This window comes from Danio rerio, chromosome 6 (genome assembly GCF_052040795.2).
Source record: "Danio rerio strain M-AB ecotype USA chromosome 6, GRCz13ab, whole genome shotgun sequence".
NCBI classification, from domain to species: domain Eukaryota; kingdom Metazoa; phylum Chordata; class Actinopteri; order Cypriniformes; family Danionidae; genus Danio; species Danio rerio.
In genome coordinates this window covers 49,883,430-49,910,583 of record NC_141026.1, presented here as the reverse complement: position 1 = coordinate 49,910,583, position 27,154 = coordinate 49,883,430, and the positions used below count along the sequence as shown (strand labels likewise).

The 27,154-nt window shown below is 34.5% G+C and overlaps 1 protein-coding gene and 1 long non-coding RNA gene across 2 annotated transcripts in view; one reads left to right on the top strand and one right to left on the bottom strand.

Moving 5' to 3' along the window:
* lrig2 (leucine-rich repeats and immunoglobulin-like domains 2) overlaps nt 1-25,063 on the top strand; it is a 31,092-nt gene extending 6,029 nt beyond the window's left edge. Inside the window, exons 4-18 of the mRNA XM_087257903.1 lie at nt 466-606; nt 814-957; nt 1,822-1,965; nt 2,127-2,270; nt 3,102-3,182; nt 3,266-3,337; nt 5,225-5,293; nt 5,384-5,547; nt 9,283-9,594; nt 12,979-13,260; nt 14,688-15,131; nt 16,866-17,018; nt 18,014-18,154; nt 18,282-18,545; nt 20,911-25,063. Coding sequence (XP_087114029.1) covers nt 466-606; nt 814-957; nt 1,822-1,965; nt 2,127-2,270; nt 3,102-3,182; nt 3,266-3,337; nt 5,225-5,293; nt 5,384-5,547; nt 9,283-9,594; nt 12,979-13,260; nt 14,688-15,131; nt 16,866-17,018; nt 18,014-18,154; nt 18,282-18,545; nt 20,911-21,098 — 2,743 coding nt within the window. The 3' untranslated portion in view covers nt 21,099-25,063. The remainder of the gene's footprint in view (nt 1-465; nt 607-813; nt 958-1,821; nt 1,966-2,126; nt 2,271-3,101; nt 3,183-3,265; nt 3,338-5,224; nt 5,294-5,383; nt 5,548-9,282; nt 9,595-12,978; nt 13,261-14,687; nt 15,132-16,865; nt 17,019-18,013; nt 18,155-18,281; nt 18,546-20,910) is intronic.
* Nucleotides 3,626-8,236, bottom strand: LOC147843640 (uncharacterized). The gene is made up of 3 exons (XR_015494144.1): nt 7,674-8,236; nt 4,487-5,776; nt 3,626-3,808 (listed from the first exon to the last, which is right to left on the bottom strand). It is a non-coding gene; the product is annotated as an uncharacterized LOC147843640 (long non-coding RNA).
* Nucleotides 25,064-27,154: the final 2,091 nt, after the last annotated feature.

Genomic DNA, 27,154 nt, shown 5'->3' with positions numbered 1-27,154 from the left:
TATTTGGCACCAGTTAATCAGGAAGTGATGATTTAGTTCTCTTTGACTCATTGGATGGAAATGCTGCTTTATTCGCATGTCTTTTATGCAATATTGCAGTTTTGCACATAAATTTACTTCACATGTTTGGATGGAAACATAGCTACTGAGTGCGTGATTTAACATGACTATTCATTTTAATTCAGCAATATATTTTTTTAGAAGCTATTTCATGTTAAAAAAAGTACCTTGGATTACATTTTTAAGTTTATTTAAGTTTATTTTTATTTATTTAAGTTAATTCAAATATTTTTCCTTTTTTTGTTGAAGTAATGCATTAAATATCATGATTAAATTGTTGCTTTGATCTTTGTTTTGTATTTGAATAATTGTTGTTTTTAATGGATTGTTTTTTTATTTTTTTGACTGGTTTTGACATTCATGCATGTTTGTCTGTCTTCTCTCTCTCTCTCTCCATCCCGACAGCAACCTGAGCAAGAACAAGATAAGTTCCCTGGAACCTGGCTGTTTCGGAAACATCAGCTCTCTTCTGGTGTTGAAGATAAACCAGAACAGACTCTCTCTGCTGCCCGATAAAGTCTTCACCCTCTCTCAGCTCCAAGTCTTGTGCGTATTTCAAGGCTAATGAATAGGATGTTATTGCAGCGCTCAATTAGATTGTATCTGACAGAATTACTGCTTGCTAAATGCTACTGATATTATCAAGAGAGGAGTTCTTTTCCCTCGCTGTCTTTTCTCCTTTCAATTGTCAGTGGCATGGCTTGGATTTTCTCACTGTAACGTGCTCCTCTTTCCACCTGGCTTCTGTTTCAGGGAGTTAAGGCGCAACAGGATCCGTGTCGTGGAAAGTCTCATTTTCAAAGAACTGAAGGCTCTTAAATCACTGAAAATGCAGCGCAACGGCATCACAAAGCTGATGGATGGAGCGCTCTTTGGTTTGGAAAACATGGAGGAGCTGTAAGTCAATGCTTTTATTAGATCATTTAAAATGTTAAGTTGAAAATACTGTTGTTTCCTCTGAGCAAATGGAAAGGAATTCCATTCAAACAGATATTTACACCATGGAATATAAGTATTGAATGTGTCACCAGTTTTCTCTGAAAGCACATTTCTAAAGATGCTGTTGAATTTTCAAGAAATCCATATATGCAAAGAAAACAAATCGATATTAATTAGTTTACAAATTAGGTTATGTGTAATAAAATGAAATGACGCAGGGAAAAAATATTGAACACATAAAGAAAGGGAGGCGTAGAAACCATATATATATATATATATATGTATATATATGTATGTGTATATATATATATATATATATGTATGTATATATATATATATATGTATGTATGTATATATATATATGTGTGTGTGTGTGTGTGTGTGTGTGTGTGTGTGTGTATATATATATATATGTATGTATGTATGTATGTATGTATATATCGATTTGTTATAGAACAAACCCTTGTATTTCATGACTTGACTAAGATACCTTTAAGCTAAATACTTGAAATCTATCTTGAAAAATATCTAGTAAAATATCTTGTACTGTCATCATAGCAAAGATAAAAGAAATCTGTCATTAGAAAATTGTTATTAAAACTATTATGTTTAGGGTTGAAAAATCTCTTTTAAACAGAACTTGGGGGAAAAATATAAAGTAATTTACAGGAGAGCTAATGATTCTGAACTCTAAACCTCTTTTTTTCTTAAAACCAGTTGAATTTGAACTCATTTTCTTCTTAAAGTGGATCTCGCTGATTTATAATTAATCAAATGATTGATTTCATGATTGACAAGTGTTCTGTTGGTGTGTTTCTTCAGAGAATTGGAGTACAATAATCTGACGGAGCTGAATAAAGGCTGGCTGTACGGACTTCACATGCTCCGGATTTTACGTGTCAATCAAAACAACATCGGACTCATCCGAGCTGATGCCTGGGAGTTTTGCCATCGCTTGGAGGAACTGTGAGTGCCGTTTGCTTCAAGTTTAACCTTTTAATCCATATGCAAAATATCAATGCATACTTATATTTTTTGACTCTTGAACTACTCTTTCTTTTCTCTCTTCTGTGGTGTTTTATTTGATTTCTGACACTTTATATAAATGCATTTATGTTGTTTTTCAGAGACTTGTCCTTCAATCACTTGAGTCGTCTGGAGGATTGGGTGTTTGCAGGTCTCAGTCTCCTGCAGAGTCTCAATTTAGGGGACAATCAAATCTCACACCTGGGAGAAGGAGTGTTCAGCAGCCTGGCTAATGTCCGCACACTGTAAGATCACCCACAAGCCCCTGCTGTCTTTCATTGACCTTATTTTTAACCTATGAGTGGGTGCAACCATTGGAATCTCTTTGACTTCCGGTCTTATTCACTTCCATTGATTTTCAGACATTAAAAACAGCTCATTATTTTGCAACATACAAAAATATCCAAATGTTTTCGGCTGCTCGCACCACTCGCTTATTGTCAGGTGACTCACTCTCTGCGCAGCCTTTAACTGCAGCTTGTGCTGTATTGAACAGACGCATGTCACCTCATAATTATAGTGGCTGTTTTTCGACAGAACTAAATTTATTTTTGATGTCTTGGTCACACTATATGGAGTTGCCAGAACAAATCGCCTTGGGGGCTGCCAATTGAATAGCCCAGATGTAGATTCTAGCTATATAATTGCTAACACGCAGTCCGTCCCATTAGTTTTGCCCTGTATGAATCCTTTTAGTTTAGCTTCTGCATTTCAGCTCAACCCGTAGAAAAAGCACATTCAAACGTTCCTGTCCCTCATACCCACCGCTCTTGTCCTTTTGGCACAGTTGTAAAGAGATGTCAGTCTTTTACAGCCAGCAGTGCGTGAAGACAGTCTCACAATACTCCCACATACCAGCCTGTCCGTACAAAACCTCCTATTATACATGAAGCGCATACAAGCTGCTGTAGAGACCTACGACCTCAATTCTATGTATGCAAAAGTGCAATTTCTCAAAGAAAGCACGTTGCAGTTCTAACATTGTAGATTAATCACAGGAAACATGTTCAACTCTGCGGCGGTTAGATGTTTTGCTGTAATTCTGATGGTTGTCTTTTGTTGTTTGTTTTCTCCAGGGACATCCGCAATAATGAGATATCCCTTGCCATCGAGGACTTCATTGGCATGTTTGTGGGTCTGAAGAGGCTGAATTCACTGTACGATTTTTTTTTCCCCCCCTGTTGGTGGATATTAGCGTTTTTTATTTTACTTGACCTGAGCATTTGTGTGTGTTTTTCAGTGTTTTACAGAATAATAAAATCAGGACCATCACTAAGAGAGCTTTCGAGGGTCTGATGGAGCTGGAGAATTTGTGAGTCTCTTTTGGTTTTTAATATTTCTTTATCTTTCATTCATGATCTTACTAATCCAGAAGTTATGTATACAAATTCAGAAAGAAGTCAACTGGTGGACCTTTTGAGCTTTTTATTAAATGTTTAAAGGTCAAAATATTAAGAAAGAAACCTATGAATTGTTTAAAGTTTGATTATATAGCATGGTCAATTAATTAAATAGTAATTTGATGTCAAATATACACAAGGAAGAACGAGGTTATTCCATCAAATTTTGTGTTTTTTAACCTTTATGAAGTTAAATAAAGGTCTTAAAATTAATAAAAACGTGTTGGAAAACATGACACCTGTTTTAGACAAATATATTTTTTCATAGCTATTTAAAAGAAAGTTATTTTTCTCTTTAGCATTTTTATATCTTATAGTTTTACAATTATGATATCCTTGAGCTAGTTATAACTAATTTTAACTCATTTTTTGCATGGGAAAAACTTGAATTGAAATCTTTTTTTTTTTTTAAAGGCCATATTGCCCAGCCCTAATCACCAGAAAGAAGTCAATCGGAGGATCTTATAATTAAATGTTTAACGTCAAAACATTAAGAAAGAAACCTATGAATTGTTTAAAAGTTTGATGATTATAGCTTAGTGAGTTAATAAAATAGAATTTTGATGCCAAATATACAGTGAGGAAATAGTTCAAATGAAAGCTTTTTCTTATATTTAAGGAAGAATTGTGAAGTTAAGGAAGTTAATTGTGCAAATTATTAATTAGCATTAATCAATATCTTGAAACTTTTTTAATTGGATTTTATTAAATAATATTTTCATCCGAATTTATTCATTCCCTAATTTAAAGTAAAAGTAGTGTCTTTTGGAGCTGTTTTTTCTGCAGGAAAAATATTTTGTTGCTAATTTTTTATCAGATATTTTGTTAATGGATTTGTTATGATTTTTGAAAAACAAGGTTATTCCATCAAATGTTTTTTTTTTAACCTTTATAAAGTTAAAATATTGGTATTGTGTTGATATGTCTGACATCTTTTTTAAACCATTTTATTTTTCATGACTATTTAAAATTAATAAATACACAGTTATAATGTTTGTGCTTCAATACTAACAATGACAGTAATACACCATTATGCAGAAAAATACAGTTAATCCACCGACATAATTTCTTCAATAAATGTTCTATTTGAATTTGTTCTTTTGGAGGACCTTTTGGTTAAATGTTTCTCAAAACTTGACACTAAGAAACCTATGAATTATTTAATGTTTGATTATATAGCATAATGAATAAATAAAATAGAATTTTGATGCCAAATATACGCTGAGGAAAATTAAAGCATTTTTATATTTAGGAAGAAACTGATTGTTAAATCTAAAAGTTGCAGTGTTATACAGTGTTATATACAGTTAATTGTGAAAATTATTAATACGCATTTATAACCACAGCTTTTTAGAATACAAAAGAATCAATATCTTGAAACTTTTTTAATTGGATTTTATTAAATAACATTTTCATCCGAATTTATTCATTCCCTAATTTAAAGTAAAAGTAGTGTCTTTTGGAGCTGTTTTTTCTGCAGGAAAAAATATTTTGTTGCTAATTTTTTATCAGATATTTTGTTAATGGATTTGTTGTGATTTTTGAAAAACAAGGTTATTCCATCAAATGTTTGTTTTTTTAACCTTTATAAAGTTAAAATATTGGTATTGTGTTGATATGTCTGACATCTTTTTTAAACCATTTTATTTTTCATGACTATTTAAAATTAATAAATACACAGTTATAATGTTTGTGCTTCAATACTAACAATGACAGTAATACACCATTATGCAGAAAAATACAGTTAATCCACCGACATAATTTCTTCAATAAATGTTCTATTTGAATTTGTTCTTTAGGGACCTGAGTAAGAATGGCATCATGTCTATTCACCCGGACGCTTTCACTCATTTAAAGCTTAAAACACTGTAAGTGATGATTTATTTTATTTGACTATACATATTGTTTTTCATTTGCTATGTGCTAGTATAATATATTTGCACTATGCTTTTCCTCAGTGATCTGAACAGCAGCAGTCTCCTGTGTGACTGTCAGCTTCAGTGGTTGGGCCAGTGGTTGATTAACAGCCGCTTTCAGCAGTCCTGCACTGCTGTCTGTGCTCATCCCGCCTCCCTGGCCGGATCTAGTGTGCTTGCTGTTAAACCAGAGGAGTTTGTCTGCAGTGAGTGAATACTTTTTTTCATAACACTGTAATTTAAAAGACTAGCCAACCCAACAATTTAATTTATGATCTATTTTACTGAATCCATATTTAGTTTTAATCTCCTGAGAGTTTCGTTCATCTGTGGAACACAAATTAAAGGCCACCTATTATGCCCCTTTTTCTAGATGTAAAATAAGTCTCTGATGTCCCTAGAATGTCAGTGTGAATATTTAGCTCAAAATCCCCCCTACATTAGCCGCATTTCCACTATCAGGCCAGTGCGAGCCAGGGCTTATATCGGGCCAGGCCGGGCCAATCGCCCGGGAGGTTGAGCAGTGAGGCCGAAATCATGTCGCGTTTCCACTGTGGGGCTAGTAGCTCGCAGCGCGTCACGCAAACCCCGCCCCCAGAACATCCCCCGAATCGAACGTCACTCAAACCGCCCACTTCAGCGAGAATCATGCAGATAAAGCACACCATCACATCATCACGAAACTATTAAAATTAGGACAACCAAAACAAACAAATGACACGTTACTGTACAGCAGTACAACGCATGTCTATACGCACATGCCTGTGTGTTTTCATTGATCATATTCATTTACTCGCCGACCGACTGGCATCGAAATCCAGTGGTCTTGCCACCAACGGAGGGACCCGGAGCGCAGGGAGCGCACACATCCATAATATAACACCACATATATAAAATTCTCCGTTAATAACTCGATATAAAATGTTTTTTATAACATCCTCTAGACAGAATCTGTCCAACATTCATCCCAAATGCTCCGGAGAGAACTGAAACATGATTATTTTCCCCCTATAGGCTTTATGACACTAGGTTAGGTGATTCCCTTTATTTAAAGATGTTGCTTATTATATCTTAAGTAAAGGAAAGTGTTCAGTGTTTCAGCACATAAGAGCAGCACGTAATAAAATATAGCCTATATTTCGTTGCGCTCAGCAGCTATGCACTAATAAAGCTCTTTATGTATTTAAAATGTCCTTTTTTAATTTTACCACGTCATATAAAAACACACACACTTGTTTGAGGACACAGAGCACATTTTGAACTTGCAGTTTTCCCCGTCAAAAAAGTGCTGCGCGGCTGCAGACAGAAAAAAAGGTCGCCTAGTTTCTGCGTTCACTCACCCCGAAAATGCTCTGTTTGCATGATTTGATTAATTTCATCGTATCCAAATACTTTATAAACAATATTTAAAACATTTTCCGGTGTTTATTTATTTTTATTTTTTTAGAAAATATCTAAAATCTTTTTTTCAAAGAGGCTTTTGAAAAATGAAAGTTTAATATAATTTTGAAACAGTTTGATATAGTACCTAATTGTTATAGCTATAGCTTTTGTTAGTTTTATATTGGTTTATTTATTTAATGTGATTTTATTATAGGCCTATCTAATATTTGTAATTCTTTAAATTATTTCAATATAGGGCTATTTTATCTAGATATGACACTATTGTTTTGAGCCTACAAAAGTGGACATGAAATTTGTAAAGTTTAATGTCCTACTGTTGTATTCATATAGTGTATTATCTCCAAAATAAATTAAAACAATAAAAAGAAAAGAAAAAAGCCGCTCGTGGCATCAACAGAGCTGTGAATGGAGCGCTCTTTTTTCGGTCTCACACACATACACAGGCATCTAAACGCGCAAAAACACACACAGTATTAAACTTGACAAAACCTCTTGAAAACCTTTACTGTCTGCTGTGTCTTTAATATGGTGTAAAGATTATTATGCGTTATTGAAACATCAAAGATGCAGCAAAGAAATATCATTTTATGCAACAGCCTTACATTTAAAAGATAAACTTAAGGGCGATCATAAGCAAAAAAGACCCCAGCCTATAATTTGTTCCAGATGTTTTCTTTCCCTTATTTATTTATTTGTTTGGCGCATGTACTCGAGTGCGATCGGAAAACTGTGCCCGCCTCTCCTTTCACTCCGCCCCGAAGCCCCGGCTGGCCCTCCTTGGCCCAAGGTATTCGGCGGGCCGAAAAAGGCTGGCCGTTGGCCCCGAGAAAGCCCCGCTTTGGCCCGATTAGGCCCCGGAAGTGACAGTGGAAACGGCACTGGCCTTGGCTCGCCCTGGCTCGCTCGCTTTAGGCACGATAGTGGAAACGCGGCTATTGTTTTGAGGACTTTTTAAAACAGCCTTTTTTAGCCTTGGGTCCTGTTTTGGTGACTGTTGCTTTAAATTGATTCTTCGCTAAGCCCCGCCCTCCTTAGTTACTGTTGTTACAACTGTCAAGCTTTCATGCCTGGCACGTCTATTACAATATGTATGCGCTGATGTCAGACATTCCCAGGGAAATAATTAGACATTTTTGGCAAACAGGTGAGATATCCGATACAGGCCAGACAAAAAAGGACTGTAGTATGCATTACAGGGGATATTCACAACATAATACACAACTGATTACAAAATAGTTTAAACAAAATTGTAACTTTAACTTGTTTCCTTCGCTCGAAAGCTTGACAGACCTCCTGCGTGTAGCTTCGGTTGCTAAGCCACGATTGGTGTGTGGCAGTTTTCTGGTGTGGCTTAGTGAAGGGTCAGTTCAAATGAGATTGTGCTCCCGGCCCTCTTTTCAAAAGAGGATGGGGCTACAAATACCTATGCATCAGCAAAGTGGCAGATTCAAAATTGGACTAATGTTATCTCTGGGGATAAAACGAAAACTTGGAAAAAAAAAAAATAAACTATTATATTCTATATATATATATATATATATATATATATATATATATATATATATATATATATATATATATATATATATATATATATATGTGTATATATATGTGTGTGTGTGTGTATATATATATATATATATATATATATATATATATATATATATATATATATATATATATATATATATACATATACATATACATATATATATATATATATACATATATATATATATATATATATATATATATATATATATATATATATATATATATAATTTGTTTAGCTCCTGCCCACAAAAGCCTTCAGGTAAACATACAAGTAGTTTCATTTTCACTGCTTCTTCCAGCCACTCTGTTATTTTTTTCACTTGCTTCACTTTTTAATATAAATAAAAAAGAAACACAAAATAAAAAATTCCTTTTAAATTAAATGTAATGATGAACATGGACAAGAACGAAGAGCTTTTCAGAACATGGAAATACAGTCAGAGCAGTTAGAAATAGTCTAATAATTCAGCAATAAAACAAAATAATAATAAACGTTGATTTCTCAAGTGGTCAAACAGAAAAGCTTTTTTCCTAATACTGCCTCAGAAAGTGCGTTAACCTTTTTGTAGACAAGTATACAGTCGGCTGCTTCTCACTCTATGAGGCTGTCTATGCTGTGCTTGCATGTTGTACTACTGACTCTATTGCCAATACAATGTATTATTCGTAGCAAACACACACTATTGCTTGATGTGTGAGAAAAGATATAGGTGAACCAAGTCATATTTTCTAGCTTGTTTTGCTCTGTGACTTTAGCCATCTATGGAGGTTCAGAGAGCTCTCGAGTTTTAACTAAAGTATCTTAATTTGTGTTTTGAAGATAAATGAACGTCTCAGAGGAAATGACAAGAGGGAATAATTAATAACATAATTACATTTTTGGGTGAACAAACTCATTAAGGCCTTACTATTGGCTTCATTTTTTTGCCATTTAAAATAGCTTTTTGTAGCTTTAATATGTTGTTTTTATGTCTCTTTTGCAGGTGATTTTCCTAAACCCCAGATCACAGCTCACCCAAAGACTGCTGTTGCGTTACGTGGGACAAACGTCACTCTGAACTGCTCCGCCTTCAGCAGTAGTGACTCTCCCATGAGCACGGCCTGGCGCAAAGATGGAGAGGTGCTGTATGAAGCTCAGGTGCAGAACTACGCTCGCTACCAGGACCAGCGCCTCCTCTACACCACCATACTCCATCTGCTCAACGTCAATTTCACAGACGAGGGCCAGTACCAGTGTGTGCTCTCCAACCATTTCGGCTCAAACTACTCCACTCTGGCCAAGCTCACTGTTAATGGTTAGTACATCACTACATTTATTTTATTTTTTTATAATGAGTCTAGATGAGATGTTTTGTTATAAGACAGGTTTACATTTACATTTTTATTCAGATAGGAATGTGTGTATTTATAATTTATGATCAAATCATAGTTGACGTACAAGTTAAGTATGCCACTCAATTTGCAGAAAAACAATCAGTGCTTCAAGAGATCGCATTAATTGTGTGATAAAACCTATCCACTTGTTCAGTGTGACATCACGCAAAGCGGCTTCCAGGTCCAAGCGCTCTATCAAACTGTATGGGGAGGCTTATCAAATGGGAATAATGAACTGTAATAACAGTTCATAACATATATATATATATATATATATATATATATATATATATATATATATATATATATATATATATACACACATTTTCTTAATATTAGATGGCCAGAAAGTGATTAATTTTTTATAAATTGTTAGAATATTGGTGTCTGTGATGCAACAAGTCCAGAGACTGTTGTGTACACCCTGATTTTATATAAAATTCACTTTAATGTGTGATAGGACTAAAAAGTGGTCATAAATGAATATTTTCTCAATTCAAAGGAGTAGCGGCATGGACCCGGAAACAGTATTTTATACGTCCCACGGATTAGTAATGACACTAGAGATTTATCAGGGTGTCCATGGGGTCTTAAAATGTCTGTAATTTCAAAAGCTATATTTTAGGCTTTAAAAAGTCTTAAATCTGCTCAAATATTGTGTTGTAGATCTTAATCATTTTTTTAACATGACTTAATTTTCCCTTGTTCACTTACAGCTACAAAATCTGGCCAACACCCATACAATCTCACCAAGAATCCATCTCAATAAAACCTTTAACTTTTTATTTAAAATTACATTTTTAACTCCATTTACCATAATGGTTTAATTATTTTCTTCACAATACCATTTGTTTAAAAGTTCTCCGTGTATTTACTATGTAAATGGGGCGTTTAGTGGTGTTTTTAGTGTCATGTTTTCTACTACAGCCCTACAGCAGTGCAAAAACATTAAGCAAAATAATTAATCAAATTCATATAATGATAATATTGTAATATAGTTTTGTCTACTAGCATTGTCAGAAATAGTGATGTTTTGACAAGTATTGTAATAAATAAAATGATACGATTTAGTTTTTTATTAGTATTGATTGTTTTTTCGCAGTATCAAATTTGATTGAATATCGATATTTTTTAAGGTATCGTATGGAAGTTAGAAACTTCAGTATTGTTAAAACACCATTGTATAAACTGCAACACCTCATCTTGCAGCTTGTTTTATTTATTTTTCTTCATACATCCAGAAATCTTTTCGTAATACTGAGACTATTTTTGTGAGATTGCGAAGTTGTATGATGCATTGAGAGAAAACTGCAATTATAGTTACGGTTTCTTATTGTGTTTGGAAGAGAGAATGTGTTGAATATTCAGATGAATGAGAACTCACTAATGTCTATGGAACAGTATTATAGTTAGTATTTGCATTTTCTCAGTTTTGCATTATGATTTTCATGCCCAGAAGTGAACGTTAAAACTTTGCTAACCTCTGTGTAAAGCTGTATTTCTCACAGATGTGTGTTTTTGATCTAGTGTTTGATCTGACTAATAAAAAAGACACAATTATTGTAAATTTAAGAGAACAGCAGAAGCTACACCACTGCTATAGCAGCAACAGCATAGAAGAACATTATTGTTGGAATCAGTTTCAGTTTAAATGACAGTTATGCAATCATCTGCACTTTTTCTAGTGAAGTATTGCTGTAGCACTATGATTTGATAAGAAGATTAGTATTAGTTTTTTTTTCTTGCCTTATACCCTCATTTCTTCATGGTTGTTTTTTAGAGCTCTGTCAGTTTAATATTCCACGTCTGTTGAACAAGCATAACAGCCCTCTCGGATGCTGACCTCAGCAATGTAATTATTCCATTTATATGAGTTCATGATTCTGATGAAAGGGCGTATTTGTAACCCAATAACAGAGTATTAGAAAAACAGAAGCATGATTCACAAAGCAAACACTGTAAATGGAAATGCCGCAGTTTTAAGGGTTTGATAGGCCATTAAATTACATGTTTTGTACTGGATGTTTAATCAGAAGATGAATTCGGCTGTCACAAACAAGTAGAAAATTATGTTAATAGTAGTGTTACAAAACATTAGCAATGTATTTGCTTTTAAGGCAGCTTATGCAGTTCATCGTATTTATTTTATGCCCTCACTACATATTGTATGAGGTAGAAAAAGAAGAATAATACTTTTATGAAAATGATGAAACTTCATATTTATTTCAATATGTTTTTATAATGTTATTTACTTAATTAGAAAACAATTGTTTTTAAGTTTCACATTATTATTTTTATAATTATTATATATTTTTAACTAGATTATTTGTTGAATGAAAATAAATTGCATTTATAATAGTAAGTAGTTGTAGCAAAGATCATTCAGTCAGTAAATATAATTTTCCTTAATTCATATTCATTTTTAATTCCAAAATATAATTAGATTAATTCTCTTTATATATATTTTTTTATAATTGTCAAAATATAAGATTAGTGTTTTATTTGCTTTTATTTAGGCTTTCCCCTTACAAAAAACTTGTTGTGGTCTAGTTGTATCAGAGGGTATCACATATATCTGTGGTCCTCGACCACCTGTACCGGTCTGCGGATCAATTGGTACAAGGCTGCACAAGATATCATTAATTATTTCAGTTTTATTTATTACCTGACTCTAAACAATCTTTTATTTAAAAAAAAAAAGTTTTATCTTGAAAAATGACCATATTCTCTCGTTTACATCACGGTCACTTGAGTGGCCAAATTCAACCAAGCAGCAAAATGAGTAAGAAACAGACGTCTTTGGAAAGTTTTTTTTTTTTTTTTGCACTCGCACCTTCCAGACGCTCCCAGTTGACGATCATTTTCAGCTTATATTGAATACTCAAAAGACTAATTCTCTCAGACAAACACAAAACACCCAAACCCTTGCTTTGTAATTTTCTCCATAAAACTTGTATCAGAGTGACAGCAATGTTTTGTCGGTTTGTCATCCTCTTAGAAAATGGTTGATGGTTGCCTAGCAACCTACAAACCAACCCCCCTACTGGTCTGCAGTAAAATTGTCAAGCGTTGACCGGTTTGCAGTGATAAAAATGTTGGGAATAAACATCATAGCATTTTGGTTTATCTTTTTTCAAGGATAATTTCTACTGTGGTGCAGTTAAAATGAAAGAAATCATGGTAATTTAATAGTGTTATGTTTGTTTGTTTTTTGGTTACTGAAGTTTTGACAAGAATAGTCTGGCTATATCTGGACTTTCTGGCATTGCTTGTGGAAATAACTCGCTAATTACTTTTTCCCCCAGAGCTCCCGACCTTCCTGAAGACGCCCATGGATCTGACCATCCGCACTGGGACTGTTGCGAGGTTAGAGTGTGCTGCAGAGGGACACCCGACACCCCAGATCGCTTGGCAAAAAGACGGTGGTATCAATTTCCCTGCTGCTCGTGAAAGAAGGATGCATGTCATGCCAGATGATGACACTTTCTTCATCGCTAACGTGAAGGCAGAAGATATGGGCGTCTACAGCTGTACAGCCAAAAACGAGGCAGGCAGCCTGTCAGCCAATGCCACCCTCACTGTGCTAGGTATAGTATTCGATTCATTTTGACAGTTTGTTTACATTTAATAAATAATATCTGTTTTTTTTTTTTTGGTTACTGAAAATGGCACACTGCCACACATCTGCTCTCAAAAGTCCATTCATAAAATAAGCATGATGTTTTAACTTTAACATTTTCACCAGGTAAGCATTAAAAGCTTAGAATATAACACTTTATCAACATGATCCATCACAACTGACTTTATTAATCAACTTTATACCCAATCATCAAATTCAAATTGAACATATTTGTGGAAGTAAATTCTTTTCTGTGATTATCTCAGGAATTCAGCTTAATTTGCTCATGGGTAAATGATTAGCGAGTAACAAATTGCAGTAAACTACTTGATTTACAAATTTGTGAGTTTATTGCAATGCATCAAAATAAATATATGACAAAATACCAGTTTGCCACATTAAGCAAGAAAGTATGCTGTCTTTACAGCTAAAAATCAATGCAAGTGAATAAGGCAGGAAGTCTCAAAGCAATTAGGTTACAATTGCCACACCCACTTTTACCTAAGAAATAAGGTGAGGAAATGTAAAATAAGAATAGAAAACCAAACAAACTATGATACACATAAATATAATAACATTTCAAATGACTAAAAAGGATTTAGATTCCAAATGTAAACCGTTTTGAGAGTGTATTTCATGCATAAATGTAAAACGCTTTATCTGTAGTAAGATCCCATTAATATCACCACCCTTTCTGGATATTCTTACACATACAATATCTACATATTGACGTAGACAAATTATGTTTTGAAGAATTTAAGTGAATGGCAAGAGCTCAAAAAACTGCTTATTTGAATGAACTGTTTATCAATAGCGTGTGGCAGATTTATTCAGTTTTATTTGCGTTTTTCAGTTTTTGAAGCACCTAGCACACGTTTTCAAACGTGCACATATTTTAAGGCATAAAAACATTATAGAGCATTCTTTTATGCCCCTTTTTCCAAGATGTAGAGCAAGTCTAGAGTATGTATATGAAGTTTCAGATCAAAATACCACACATATAATATTTTATAGCTCTCTCTGTTTGGCTTTGAGTCAGATTGTGCCATTTTGGTGACTGTCACTTTAAATTCAAATGAGATTGTGCTCTTTTCAAAAGAGGGTGGAGCTACAGACGCCTATGTATGACCATAGTGGCAGATTCAAAACAGGACTAAAGTTATCTCGGTTAAAACTAATGGCAGACAGCTGCTTCTCACTTAGGGCTGTTTATACTAATGAGGGTATGCCAATCACTAGTGGGTGGCATGTACAAAGAATGAGTGTCAATCAAAGTTTTTTTGCAGACTATATTTATCAAGTGTGATTCTAAAAAAATATAATGAATATAAGTCGAGGCTGGCTATATTCACACACTGTTGACATAACTTTGTTTGTTTGTTTTCTATTTGACAGAAACTCCATCCTTCCAGCGTCCCCTAGAGGATCGTAATGTTGCCCGAGGAGAGACCGCTGTCCTCCAGTGTATAGCTCGTGGTAGCCCCGCCCCCCGCCTTAACTGGACCAAAGACGATGCTCCATTGGTTCTAACTGAGCGTCACTTCTTTGCTGCAGCCAATCAGCTCCTCATAATTGTTGATGCAGGACCTGCTGACGCAGGGAAATATACATGCATCATGTCTAACACACTTGGCACTGAACGTGGCCATATCTACCTCAGCGTCTCACCCTCAGCCAACTGTGACCCGGGGAGCAGCGTTTACGGGCATGACGGATGGACGACGGTTGGCATTGTGGTCATGGTGGTCGTTTGCTGTGTTGTCGGCACCTCACTTGTGTGGGTCATAGTCATTTACCATATGAGGAGGAAGAGTGAGGACTACAGCATTACAAACACAGGTCAGTAGACAGCATCAGTGAAAACTATTTAAAATGACACATATTTTTAAAGCGGTAATGTTATGCTTTGTTGATTAGATTAAATTTTAAATTATGGGTAATTGCTAGTAGAGCTGTCATGATCATAAAATTGTGCTTAGCTAATAATTTCTAGACATAATAAATTTAATCACTTGTTCATTTTAAACAACAATCTTTATTGTATCGAGCATAATATAAATAGTATGATAATTTAAAAAATATTTTAAATTGATATCAAGTTTTGTTTAACTTTCAAAGAATAGAATTAAAACAGTGCACCTGAATTGTAGGTTTCATTTTTAAAAATGATTTGTCCATTAGTTTGCATAAATAAATAAAGGGTAATAAATAAATACAAGGTTTAAAGTTAAAACCACTTAGAAATTTTCATTTTTTTTTTCTTTTTAGTTTTTTTTTCTGCATACTACTGAAGACTCTTCTTCCAAATTTAAAATAAAAACATGAGGTGGAAATTATGTGAAAAGTTATAAGAAGAATGTTATCAGACCTTTACAGAATAAAATAAATATGAATCTTTAGCAAAGCTTCAAATAAATATTGTTTTAAAATTTATAATAAAAAATAATATGCTAATTAATAATAGCATAATAAAAAATAACATTAACAATTTTTAAATTCATGAAATTTTACCAAAAAAAAAAAAAAAAAGCATTTGTCAAATGTATTATTAAATATTTGAAATAATGTGAGGTATATTTTTTAAAGATTAGTATTTATGTTTATACACTATGCCAGTGGTCCTCAGTCACCAGGCCATGGACCGGTAGTGGTCAGAAGAGACCGCACAAGAAATAATAAATTTTTTCTGTTTTATTTATTATCAGAGTCTGAATGATCTTTTATTTTGAAATATGACCATAGTCTCTCGCTTGCCTCTTGGTCAGTTAAGTGCCCAAATTTAACTCACAAGCAGCAAAATGAGCAAGAAACAGATGTCTTTGGAAAGCTTCTTTTCTAATAATAATAATAATAATAATTCCTTACATTTATATAGCGCTTTTCTGGGCACTCAAAGCGCTTTACACAGTAGGGGGAATCTCCTCATCTACCACCAGTGTGCAGCATCCACCTGGATGACGCGACGGCAGCCATTCGGCGCCAGACTTTTCTAAGGGGAAAAGGCCCAGTGAAGCTTCCGCAAACTGCCAAGGAATAGATCAGCAACCCATTTGTCAAGGTGAAACCAGCAACTGCTGAAGACTGCAAATAACCGCAAATGACATGACATGCTCGCGTCTTCCAGACTCACCTAGATGAATGAATACCACGTGCGCACCGCGAGTCACGTGACAAGAACTGTTCGATCAGCTTCAGCTTATATGGAATATACACATCTCGGTAGACTAATTATCTCAGGCAAACACAGAACAGCCAAACACTGCAGTAGATAAAGCTTGTATCAGAGTGACACCAATGTTTTTTCAGCTTGTCATCCTCTGAGAAAAAGGTTGATGGTTGATAGGTCTAGCAACCTACAAATTAACCCAAACAATTGTAAAATTGTCAGTCGTTTGAATGAACTGTCTGGTCTGCGGTGATGAAAAGTTTGGGGACCACTGCCCTATGCAACAAAACCAGCCCTACTTTTCTACTTGACATATTAGACAGTAACATTTAACATACAAAAAAAATGTAAACATTTGAATCTTAAATTCTAAACTTCTAAAAAATATATATTTCTCTGTATTTCAGATGAGATGAACCTACCAGCAGACATTCCCAGTTACCTGTCGTCTCAGGGAACACTGTCAGAGCCTCAGGAAGGTTACAGTAACTCAGAGAACGGAAGCCACCAGCAGCTCATGCCCTCTCATGCTAACGGTTACATCCATAAAGGCACCGATGGTAAGATCACCTCTGCTGAATGTTCATTTGTTCATAGTTTTCTACTTGCATCCTTATAAAGGATAAACAGTATAATACTAGTGATGGGTGATACAGATTCTATCATGATGTTTTCTAGTATTTATTGTGATACTGATATTAATGATGATAATCCACTCAGCGACAAACATAAAAAAGAAAAAATTCTGTATCTTGAGAGAAGAGTACTTTTTATTTTATTTAAACAAAAAAAAAAAGGTTGTTCAACCCTTCTAGATGCCCACTGTCATGCAGATCTCAATCATAATCGAACACACTAAAGCAGCTGGTCACACTTTTCAGAATCATATAAAATACACAGGCAGATTTGCAGAAGAAGGTTAGAAATAAAGTTTGAAGGACAGAGGGCAGAGTTAGAGACCTCTGAAACAGTATTGCGAGCATACATTATAATGTTATAAATTTCATTTATACTGGACACTAGAGGGCGCCCTAAAGCAAAATCTTCACTTATACACTACTGAAGACATGAGCTATCACTACTGGACAGAAAAGAGGCTCAAAATCATGTAAATCCATATGTAGATCAAACAGGGGGAAAAATTTAAACTAATTCTTGGCAATATATTAATTAATTGTGTTTTTTAAACAATCCTGGGTGTTGTAGAAGCATAATTTTATATATAATGCAATGCTAATTGACCTAGTCTAATCACTGTATCGATTAATACAAAATATCATGATTTCCGGGATATTAAATCATGTCTGGACACAAAACGAGATTTTCAAACAGTCGACTGATGTTACACCATTGCACATGTACTACTAATGCTATATTATTATATTATTATTATATAGTATAATATAGTAGAAATAATAATAGTAATTTATGCAATTTGTGTGATCTTATTATAAGTCGAATTTTATTTTTATCATGGGGAAATAAAAACTGGTACATTGCAAGTGATAAGATATTGCTCGTCTCTATATAATACTATCTTGTTGCGTCCAAACAGGAGTATGTTATGGTGAAGTAAGCAGCGATGTTGATCCAGATGCCAATGGAATGCTGGGTAGTCGCGTAGGCTCTTTCTTTGCTGGACATAACAGCTTCCATCGGAGCGAACCAAGAGAAGGACAGTCAAATATCCCTAACGGTAGTGTAACATTTTACATTTATTAATGCTAAAAAAATAATAATTTTAGGATTAACTTTGTCAACTCACCAATTGAATTAAATGATGTGTTTTTGGAAAACAAGCTGATCAACGTTTGTGTTTGTAGGAGGTGCGGGCGCTCTTGTGATCTGCTCTGACTGCTATGATAATGCTAATATCTACTCGCGCACACGTGAGTACTGCCCGTATGCCTACCTGACTGAGGATGACCCACTCGTGGCTCAGATTTCTCGGGACGGACCTCAAGAGCGGGATCAACACTCTGAGAATTCGGACGCGGTGTTGGAGAGCTTCATAAATCAGCAGAACGCATCAGTGTTCCTCAGCAACCATGAACCACGACTATCAGCGTCACAACACTACAGCACTGGTGAGATCAACACTACATATATCTATATCTAAAATATTAATGATTGTTGAAATCTCACTTTCTTTTAATATTCCTTTGACCATTTGCTTTCTAAATGAGTGATTTGTAGGCCCACACAGAATCTGCGCGTGCAGAATTCCGCAGATTTTTAACCCATCATTAATTCTGTTTATTTACTCGAGTAAATGTGTGTAAATCTATATTTATTCAGTTTTTAAATTAATTACAGTAATATTACTGACTAATACGGAAATGTTCATCTGATTTATGTACAATGCAGTTTGTACAGTAATATTTTCTGTCTTTTAGTAGATGGATTATATGAGAGTTTTGCTTTGTTTTCCAAATAAAGTGAATCTAATTGGATTTGCATTTTCAACATTAAATAAAAGTTATAAAGATATTATTTTTTTATTTCATATATTAAGGTTTTAGTTATGATACTCCCAAAATAATTCATCAGAAATGCGCAGATGTTTAGCTAAATTCTCCATAGAAATAGCAAAAAATGTCTGTAGATTCTGTCTGGCCCTAGTGATTTATCTACCTTAACAACATTTTTAGGTATTAAAGGGATAGTTCACACAAAAATGTCCTTTTTTTTTTTTTACATTTCAACTTTTCTAAACTTTTATGAATTTCTTTCTGCTATTGTGAACACAAAACAAGATCATCTGATGAAAGTGAAAATCAATGGTAGTTTTATAATTATTTTTTCCTTCTTCAGTTTTCATTATATGGGTGAACTTTAAAAAAAAAATTCTCTACCATCTTTAAAGAAAAAAAATTCTTACGTAATTTACTTTGACATAGATCTAAACAGCATTTCAATTTGTTTATTTGTGGATGAAAAATCTACCGAGATCCGGAAGGGACGTTGTGGTGGGGAAAAATAATTCTGGGTGGGAGCAATTTTATTTATTTATTTTTTTTGAAAGTTTTTTCGTTCCATCACAAAGTTGTTTTGCGTTCCCTCACAAAACTCTTGTTCCACAAACAACTTGTTCATATTATAGTTCAAAATAAAGGTCATTTGCATGTACAGTCAAACGTGAACCCATAGTATGAATGCTATTCCCTTCATAATCAGTTCATCATGGATCCGTCTTGCAGTGGTTGAGAGCTCCTCACTTCACTATGGAGCGTTTCAGAGTGAATGCATTAGGAGATTAATGCATTAGGAAAATGATTACCTATTAAAAAAAAATTATTTGTGAAATATTTTATTAAAACTAAACAATTTTGCGAGGGAATATACTGTGTATATATTGTATATTAGCCTCCCACCCAGTTTTTTCCCCCCACCACCACTTCCCTTACGAGTCTCCATAGAAAACGCGATACATGTCTTCAAGTTTATATGTGTAAATTAAAATAATACATTTTTTAAAAATAATTAATAATAATAATAAATAAACTTTTTAAAAGAATAATAATACAAATCAACTATACTTGTATTTTTAAATTGTGCATTATTGTTTTAATGTTTTTATATTTATAAAGTTTAGATCCAGTAAGGTTTAAATTTTTTTTAAAGCTGTCTCTTATTGTTATAATTGTTAGTTTAATCAAAATATAGTAAAAATAAAAAATCAAAGACTGTTCAAATGGTATTTTAAATATTTATTTAACATTATTAGAAATCAGTTACTTTTAATCAAGCTAATATGTCAGTGTTAAATAAAACTATTAAAGAATAAACAGTACAGCATACACGTCAGTGAGAAATTGAACATTTCTACTTTCAATCAGTTCTCAAGTAAATCAGAGGTTAGAAAAAATCCATTAGCAAACAGTGATTTGTTTATCCAGTCTTCACAGATTGTTCAAAAGGTTATGGACAAACCTCGGGAATTTATAGGCAGAAGGTGTATGAACACTGCAAATGTTATTCATGCATTATGTTGTTAGTTCTGTATTGTTTGAGTATCGATATCGCAATGTGTGTATCTGTAATAGTCACATCGCTGCATTTGATCATTTATTAAATATTAAAATATGAAGTTATTATTTTTATGTTATTGTATACAATTGTTATTTTGTTTAATTTTTGTATTTAAGTACTGTTAGACTTCACAGAACTCCATAAAGCACTATATGTTTTACTTTTATCTTTGCTCCGTCATATTTATATATTATTGTAATTTATTATATTTTATACAGCTCATCCTAGTAGAGCTAAATTATTCAAATGTTTCTAAATAGAGCTATCAAATCACAGCTATGTATATCGCAGCAAAACAAAATATTGCAATGTGAAATTTTTTTCAATATCGTGCAGCTCTAATGTCTACCAGCATAAATACAGTTTGAAACGCATCTACTGCTTGTATCCATTTTCCCAATCTCTGTTATATTTTATCAGATATCCCAGGCAGGTCATTTTGGGATGCTGAGGATACCCATTCTTCCATCCTTGCCCAGGGCTCAGTGACTGTACACAACTCCCCGGTGTGCCCATCCACTGGGGATGACTGTGAGGAGAGGAGGGGGGCACTGGAGGAACCCTCATACAGGACTAACCCGCAGGAAAGCACCTCTGCACCCACATAAACCCAACCCATCCCTGTGCTCTCCAATCATCATCACCGCCCTGTCCTTCAGTGTCCCACCAGTGCCCTCACTCCACTACCTCCTTCGAGAAGCCTCATTGTCTGCCAAATGAAACGCCTCTCTCTTCAATGTTTACACCTGTTAATCCTTCGTGTTTCTTTGGAGCTCATTGGGATATGTGTGTAAAAACTCAAAACAGGAGACGCATTTCCCGCTTTCACCATTCCTTCCTGGTGTGGTTTCGAGCCCTGAATGTAATGTTTTCCAAGAGCTCCACTAGTCCTACCTTTATCCCATGACGTATGAATTATTCCGTGATTGGTTTGAACGTTGAGCCTCTTTGCATATGCCAAAAAAGCTTGACCCAGACGTCTTTTTTTCTCTGGATCTTTCTGAATGCTGTTGCTGGACATCGGACTGCCAAAATTGAGCAGCGACTGACTTCGGAGGGTCAATTACCCGTATTGCATTTCTCATTGCTGTTGGCAAGCGGTACTGACTGCTGACCGATAATGTGTTAACAGAGTTGACAGCTCTGTTGTTTCCACTTGTTATTGTACGCCAGAGTTACTGTTATTTGTCATTAATAATGCATTTTGTTTTGCTCTTCACAAAAACGCAAACATATTCCTCAGTTGCTCTCTGTTTTCGTGAGGCACTATAATCGAATTGAATATATTGCACCTTTGACAATCCGCCCAGGACAGCCTTACGAAAATTGTGATTTGCTCGCTCGCTTTTTTATTTTTCCTATCCTTTATTTGCATATTATGCTTTCGTCTCGTTTTTTTTATTTTGTGATATCTTTTTAAGGGTTAAGATTGTACTGTTCGGCACCCTAGTGGTGTAGAAATCACACACTTCACCTTTACAGTATGTCCGTGTGCTGTTTATATATGTATTATTACATATATGTTGAGTTAAAGTCTAATCCGTCCGGTACATGCTGTTATGTGAGTAGAGCTTCTGAAAAAATTGAATATTCTGTCTGTAATTACTCAACCTCCACTTGTTCCCAAACCTATTTAAGTTTTTTTTGTTCTATTAAACAAAAAAAAAAAGAAGATAGTTTGAAGAATGCTTGAAACGGCCATTATTTTCATTGTACTTTTTTATTCTATGGATGTCAAAGTCTGCCAGTTTCTGACATTCTACAAAATATCTTCTTTTGTATTCAACAGAATAAAGAAACTCTAGGGATAGAAATGTATTAACTCCATTTTCAAGGTTAAAAACAATTGACAATTAAGCATAGGCCGACTTAATTAGTTTTAATGTTTTCTCAGTGGATGGACAGCTGGATTTTAGTCCTCTTGCGTGTAAACATGGTCTTAAGAGAGGTGAGCTGTGTCCAAAAGCTACAAACTTCTTTCTTCCCACTCATTTAGCACACACCTTTTAAGGAAAGCCATTTCACGCTGACTTTCACAGCACTGTAAAATAACCTCTAATGATCTCGAACTAATTTAAATGAGCCTCAGAGATAAGCAAGGGAATATTTAATCACCGCAATTATAATTTCTCTGAATTTAGAGGAAAGAAGGACTACGATTGGATTTACTGCTTTTTAGACACTCAGTTAGAATAAATTTATTCTTCCAATTATATTTGTTCTGTAAGCCCAATGGCATGCGTGTGATTGGTGGATATTTTATTAACAAATTAACAAAAGTATCCTGAGGAAAGATTGACACTTGCCTTAAAGGAATACTTTTTTTTTTTTTAAATAGATGCTATTGGTCTAATCCGATTCATTGATCTATGCTAAGCTAAGCTAAACGTGTTTCTTCCAGATCCAGAGATCAGCCAAGCTCTAGGAGAGTTGTAAAATGAGCCTGTTTCCAAAAAAAGTGGAGTGTTTCTTTTAACACAATTTTCTCTTCGGGCACAGCTACTGCCTTTATTATTTTTTTTGTAGTCCATTTCATTAATTTGAAATTGTATAGTCTGAAATTGCGTGTCAGGTGAAATATTACAAGCTTTTGAACGTTGAATTCAAAAGCCAAGTCAGGTTTACCAGTGTTCAACAAAATTTTACCGACACAATAATTTTTCCAAAACGAAGAGTAGTTGGAGATTTCATTCAAGTGTGAAGTTTTGGCAATGATTTTAACACGATCACCTCTTTAAAGAAAACCTACTCTCAGGTTCTTGACCATTTGGATTGACTGCTTGATGACCCAAACTGTTTATGGATTAAAATCTTTGATTAACTTTTGCCTTAAAGGAACACTCTTCAACCCTTTTCTTTTGCTAATAGTTTCATCTGATTCAATGATCTTTGCTAAGCTAAGCTAAAAGTGTCCCTTCTAGACCCAGAGGTTGGCTGAATGGATTAAAAAATGAAAAACCTCGACATTTCTTCACTTGGAGAGTTGTAGAATGAGCCGATCTCCAAAAAAGGTAGTGTTTCTGAATACATTTTTACCTCCAGAAAAAAATTCTCTTTACGGACAAAGCTGCAACCTTGCTTTTTAAAGTCCATATCATGAACTGAAAATCTCATGTCAGGTGAAATATTTCGTTTCAGCTTTTGAACCTTGAATACAAGTCTAGTCAAGTTTTCCAATGCGCAGCAAAATTTACAGACAAAATAATTTTTGTTGTTTATTTCATTCGAGTGTGAAGTTTCACCAATGATTTTGTTAACACAATCGTCCCTTTAGAGAAAATCCACTCTCATGTTCTTGACCATCTGGACTGACTGCTTGATGACCCAAACCATGTTTATGGATTCCAATCTTTGATTGACATTTGCCTTAAATGAACACTCCACCTTTTTCGGATAAAGATGCTAATGGTCTAATCTGACTCAATGATCTATGCTAAGCTACGCTAATAGTGTCCCTACCAGACCCAGAGGTTGGCTGAATAAATTAAAAAACGGTAGAACTCAATGGTTTAACTCTTGGAGAGTTGTAGAACGAGCCTATTTCCAAACAAAAAGTAGGATTTCTTAACATTTTTTACCTCAAGAAAAAAAACTTTCTTTTTTTGGATACAGCTACAACCTTGCTTATGAAGTCCATATCGTGAACTGAAAATGTATAGTCTCAAATTTAATGTCAGGGGAAATATTTCCCTTCAGAAGCTTTTGAACACTGAATATAGGTCTAGTCAAGTTTTCCAGTAAAGTTAGTTATTATTTTAACATGATCACCCCTTTAGTAAAAACTACTCTCACATTCTTGCCCATCTCGATTGACTCCTTAATGACCCGAACTCTAAATTTAGAAACTTCCATAACTTTGCTCACTCACATTTGCACTTTTTATTTTCTTGAACCTACAAAAAGCTGGATCTTTCTCTGCAGCAGATATCTGTGGTCACTGTCTTCCTTGTTGTCTTTTAATGGAAATGATTCATTTCAGATGCTCTCCAACTGTGATAACGACCCCTTGATTTGCATATTCATTTGTTGCATTTTGCACAATCTCTTGCCTTGCTGTTAGCTATACAATTACTCTAATCAAGAGACCTTGATGCCAGATGATGCGGCTGACTCCTCGCTGCGTCAATTTCCCTTGTTGAAAGGAAAGGAGTGTGTATGTGTGTCATCAGCGGCTTCATTTAAAACATCCACATTTTTTTTGAATTGCTGTTAGTGTTTGCTTGGCCTCTCTTGGTACAGCTTGTGGGAGGCGAACACAAAGCAACATCATTTAAAAGTGATGCAAGTGAATAGCAGATTTATTTTACTCTGAATTACGTAGGACTCTGTTGGGATCTTTTTATTTAGTTGTGTACGAATTTAAACCAAAGAAGAAAAACGTTCCTGCCTTCTGCCAACCAAAGCTTAGCTTCAGTGCTTTGACAATATTTAAATGCTGCTTTTATAAATATTGTTTTGTGTATTTTTTTTGTATGCTGTACCTGTACATTCTGTAAAGCATGTATAAAGAACATTGTTTCTGAAAGTTCTGACATTTAGCTGACATTTAAACATTAAAATGAATTCAGATGCATTACTGGTTTAGATGTTCCTTTGTTGCTCAAATTGTTAGTGGAAATGGCTTAAAAGAAGAAGCAGTGTTGTTGTTTTTCTCATTTAAAGGGATTGTTCGCCTAAAAATGAAACATTCTGTCATGTTTACTCACCCTTTACTTGTTCCAAATTTGATTGATTTTCTTTCTCTGTGGAACAAAAAAGAAGGTGTTTTGAAGGAGCTGAAAATACATAACCATTGACTATTTGTTTGTATACAATTAAGGGGGAATAAATAGGGTAAATACAATTTTTGGGGGTTAACTACCCCTTTAAAGGGCTCCTGTTTTGCCCCTTTTATAAGATAAGATACTTTTTTGGTGTGTCCAGATTATGTGTGAAGTTTCATTTCAAAATACCTATTAGATTATTTTTTATACAATGTAGAATATACCTTAGCTTTTGAGCAAAGTGTAGCTGTTTTTGTAGCCTGTGCCTTTAAATGCAAATGAGCTGGTTCACCCTGTGTACCGTTCTCCTGTGTGTGTCTGCTACTCATGCATTACGTCAGATAAACAGCAGTCAGTGACAGAGACAGACAGCAGATCTTTTGATCCCAGTTTCTTTACAAATCCTGTTTTGTGGACGTTTATACACATTACTATGGAGACATGTTAATACGCTCCTGTCAATCAATTCGGTGGGTGGGGAAATATGTCACATTGCAGTGGGCCTCAAAAATTCTGGGGTTTTGATCCAATTTTAACATCAGGAAATTTAAAAAGACTCTTGTGTTTATGGGTGTTTTCAAGACTGCCTTATTTAATTTGGCTGAATCGCTCTAGAGTTTGTTTAGTATGGTTCGTTTGGGCAGGTGTGAATGTAGCAATCACACTCGAGTGTGCACCAAAAGCGGACCAGAAAAATGTACCGAGACCTCTGTGAAGAGGTGGTCTCTGTACACTTTCAAATGAACCTGGAGCAGTTTGTTTGTTATGAGAACATAATTCGAACTAAAACAGACCCAACTGCAAGAAGTAATGCCTTTTTTGGACTAATCCAACTGCTGCAGTTTGATGTGCCGTCACATTTTATGGGGTGTGGAGAAATAATAGTTAATGACAGCGCTTTAGCAACAATTTTAAACGGAGAAAGAGAGAGAGAGACGGGAAAAGCATTACCTGATGGATTGTTGGTAATATTTCCGGAAGATGGCCATGTATACAGATAAATTAAGATCAGCTAAATTAATTCACACCACCTCCTCAAGTGATTTGCGATGTGCCTTCGCCATTTGCAATGCATTAAAACATTGTTTTCCATCCACAGTTGCACTTCATTCTCGAAATGTAAAGTTTGTCTAAAGTGATGTATGTAAACTAAATAGTATACTATGAGCAGGGATACAATCAGCCAGCGCAGTCATCCGACTATAGTTAAAAGCGACATGTTGTGTCTGTCGTATATATATACATATATATTGTAAGAATATATGTATATTCTTATGTTTCTATAAGCATATTTTTATTGTTTTTTTAATTCTTTTCATTTCATAAGAATGTTGAGAATATTGTTAGTACTATTTAAAGCCGAACACCGGACTAAAGCAATTTTGTTTTGCTTATACATGATTTTTTTAGAAGATCCTTCAAGAACATGAAGCAAAAACTCAAGCAGAAAAAAACCATGTAAAGTCTATTGAACAATTTGATGCTGCTAATGTTTTCATTTCTAGAAGGTCGTAAACCAGTGAGATCGGCACATACACTGATGAACCAAAGCATTGAACCGGCAGAGAGGAAGTGAATAGACCACTGATCATCTACATGCTCATTAAGGTTTGGGTACATATAAAATTCTGGGTTGTTGTAACCAAACTTTGGGTCAGATATTTGATTCAATTCATCTTTGTCTATAGCGCTTTTACAATGTGGATTGTGTCAAAGCAGCTTAGCATAGAAGAGTGTAGTAAATTGAAACTGTCAGTCCAGTTTTCAGAGTTCAGTTTAGTTCAGTTCAGTGTGGTTTAATTTTCACTGATGAAAGTTCAAACACTACAGAGCAATCGCATTAATGCACAAGTCCCAAACTATGCAAGCCAGGGGTGGGAAAGAGACTTAACCAATTGACT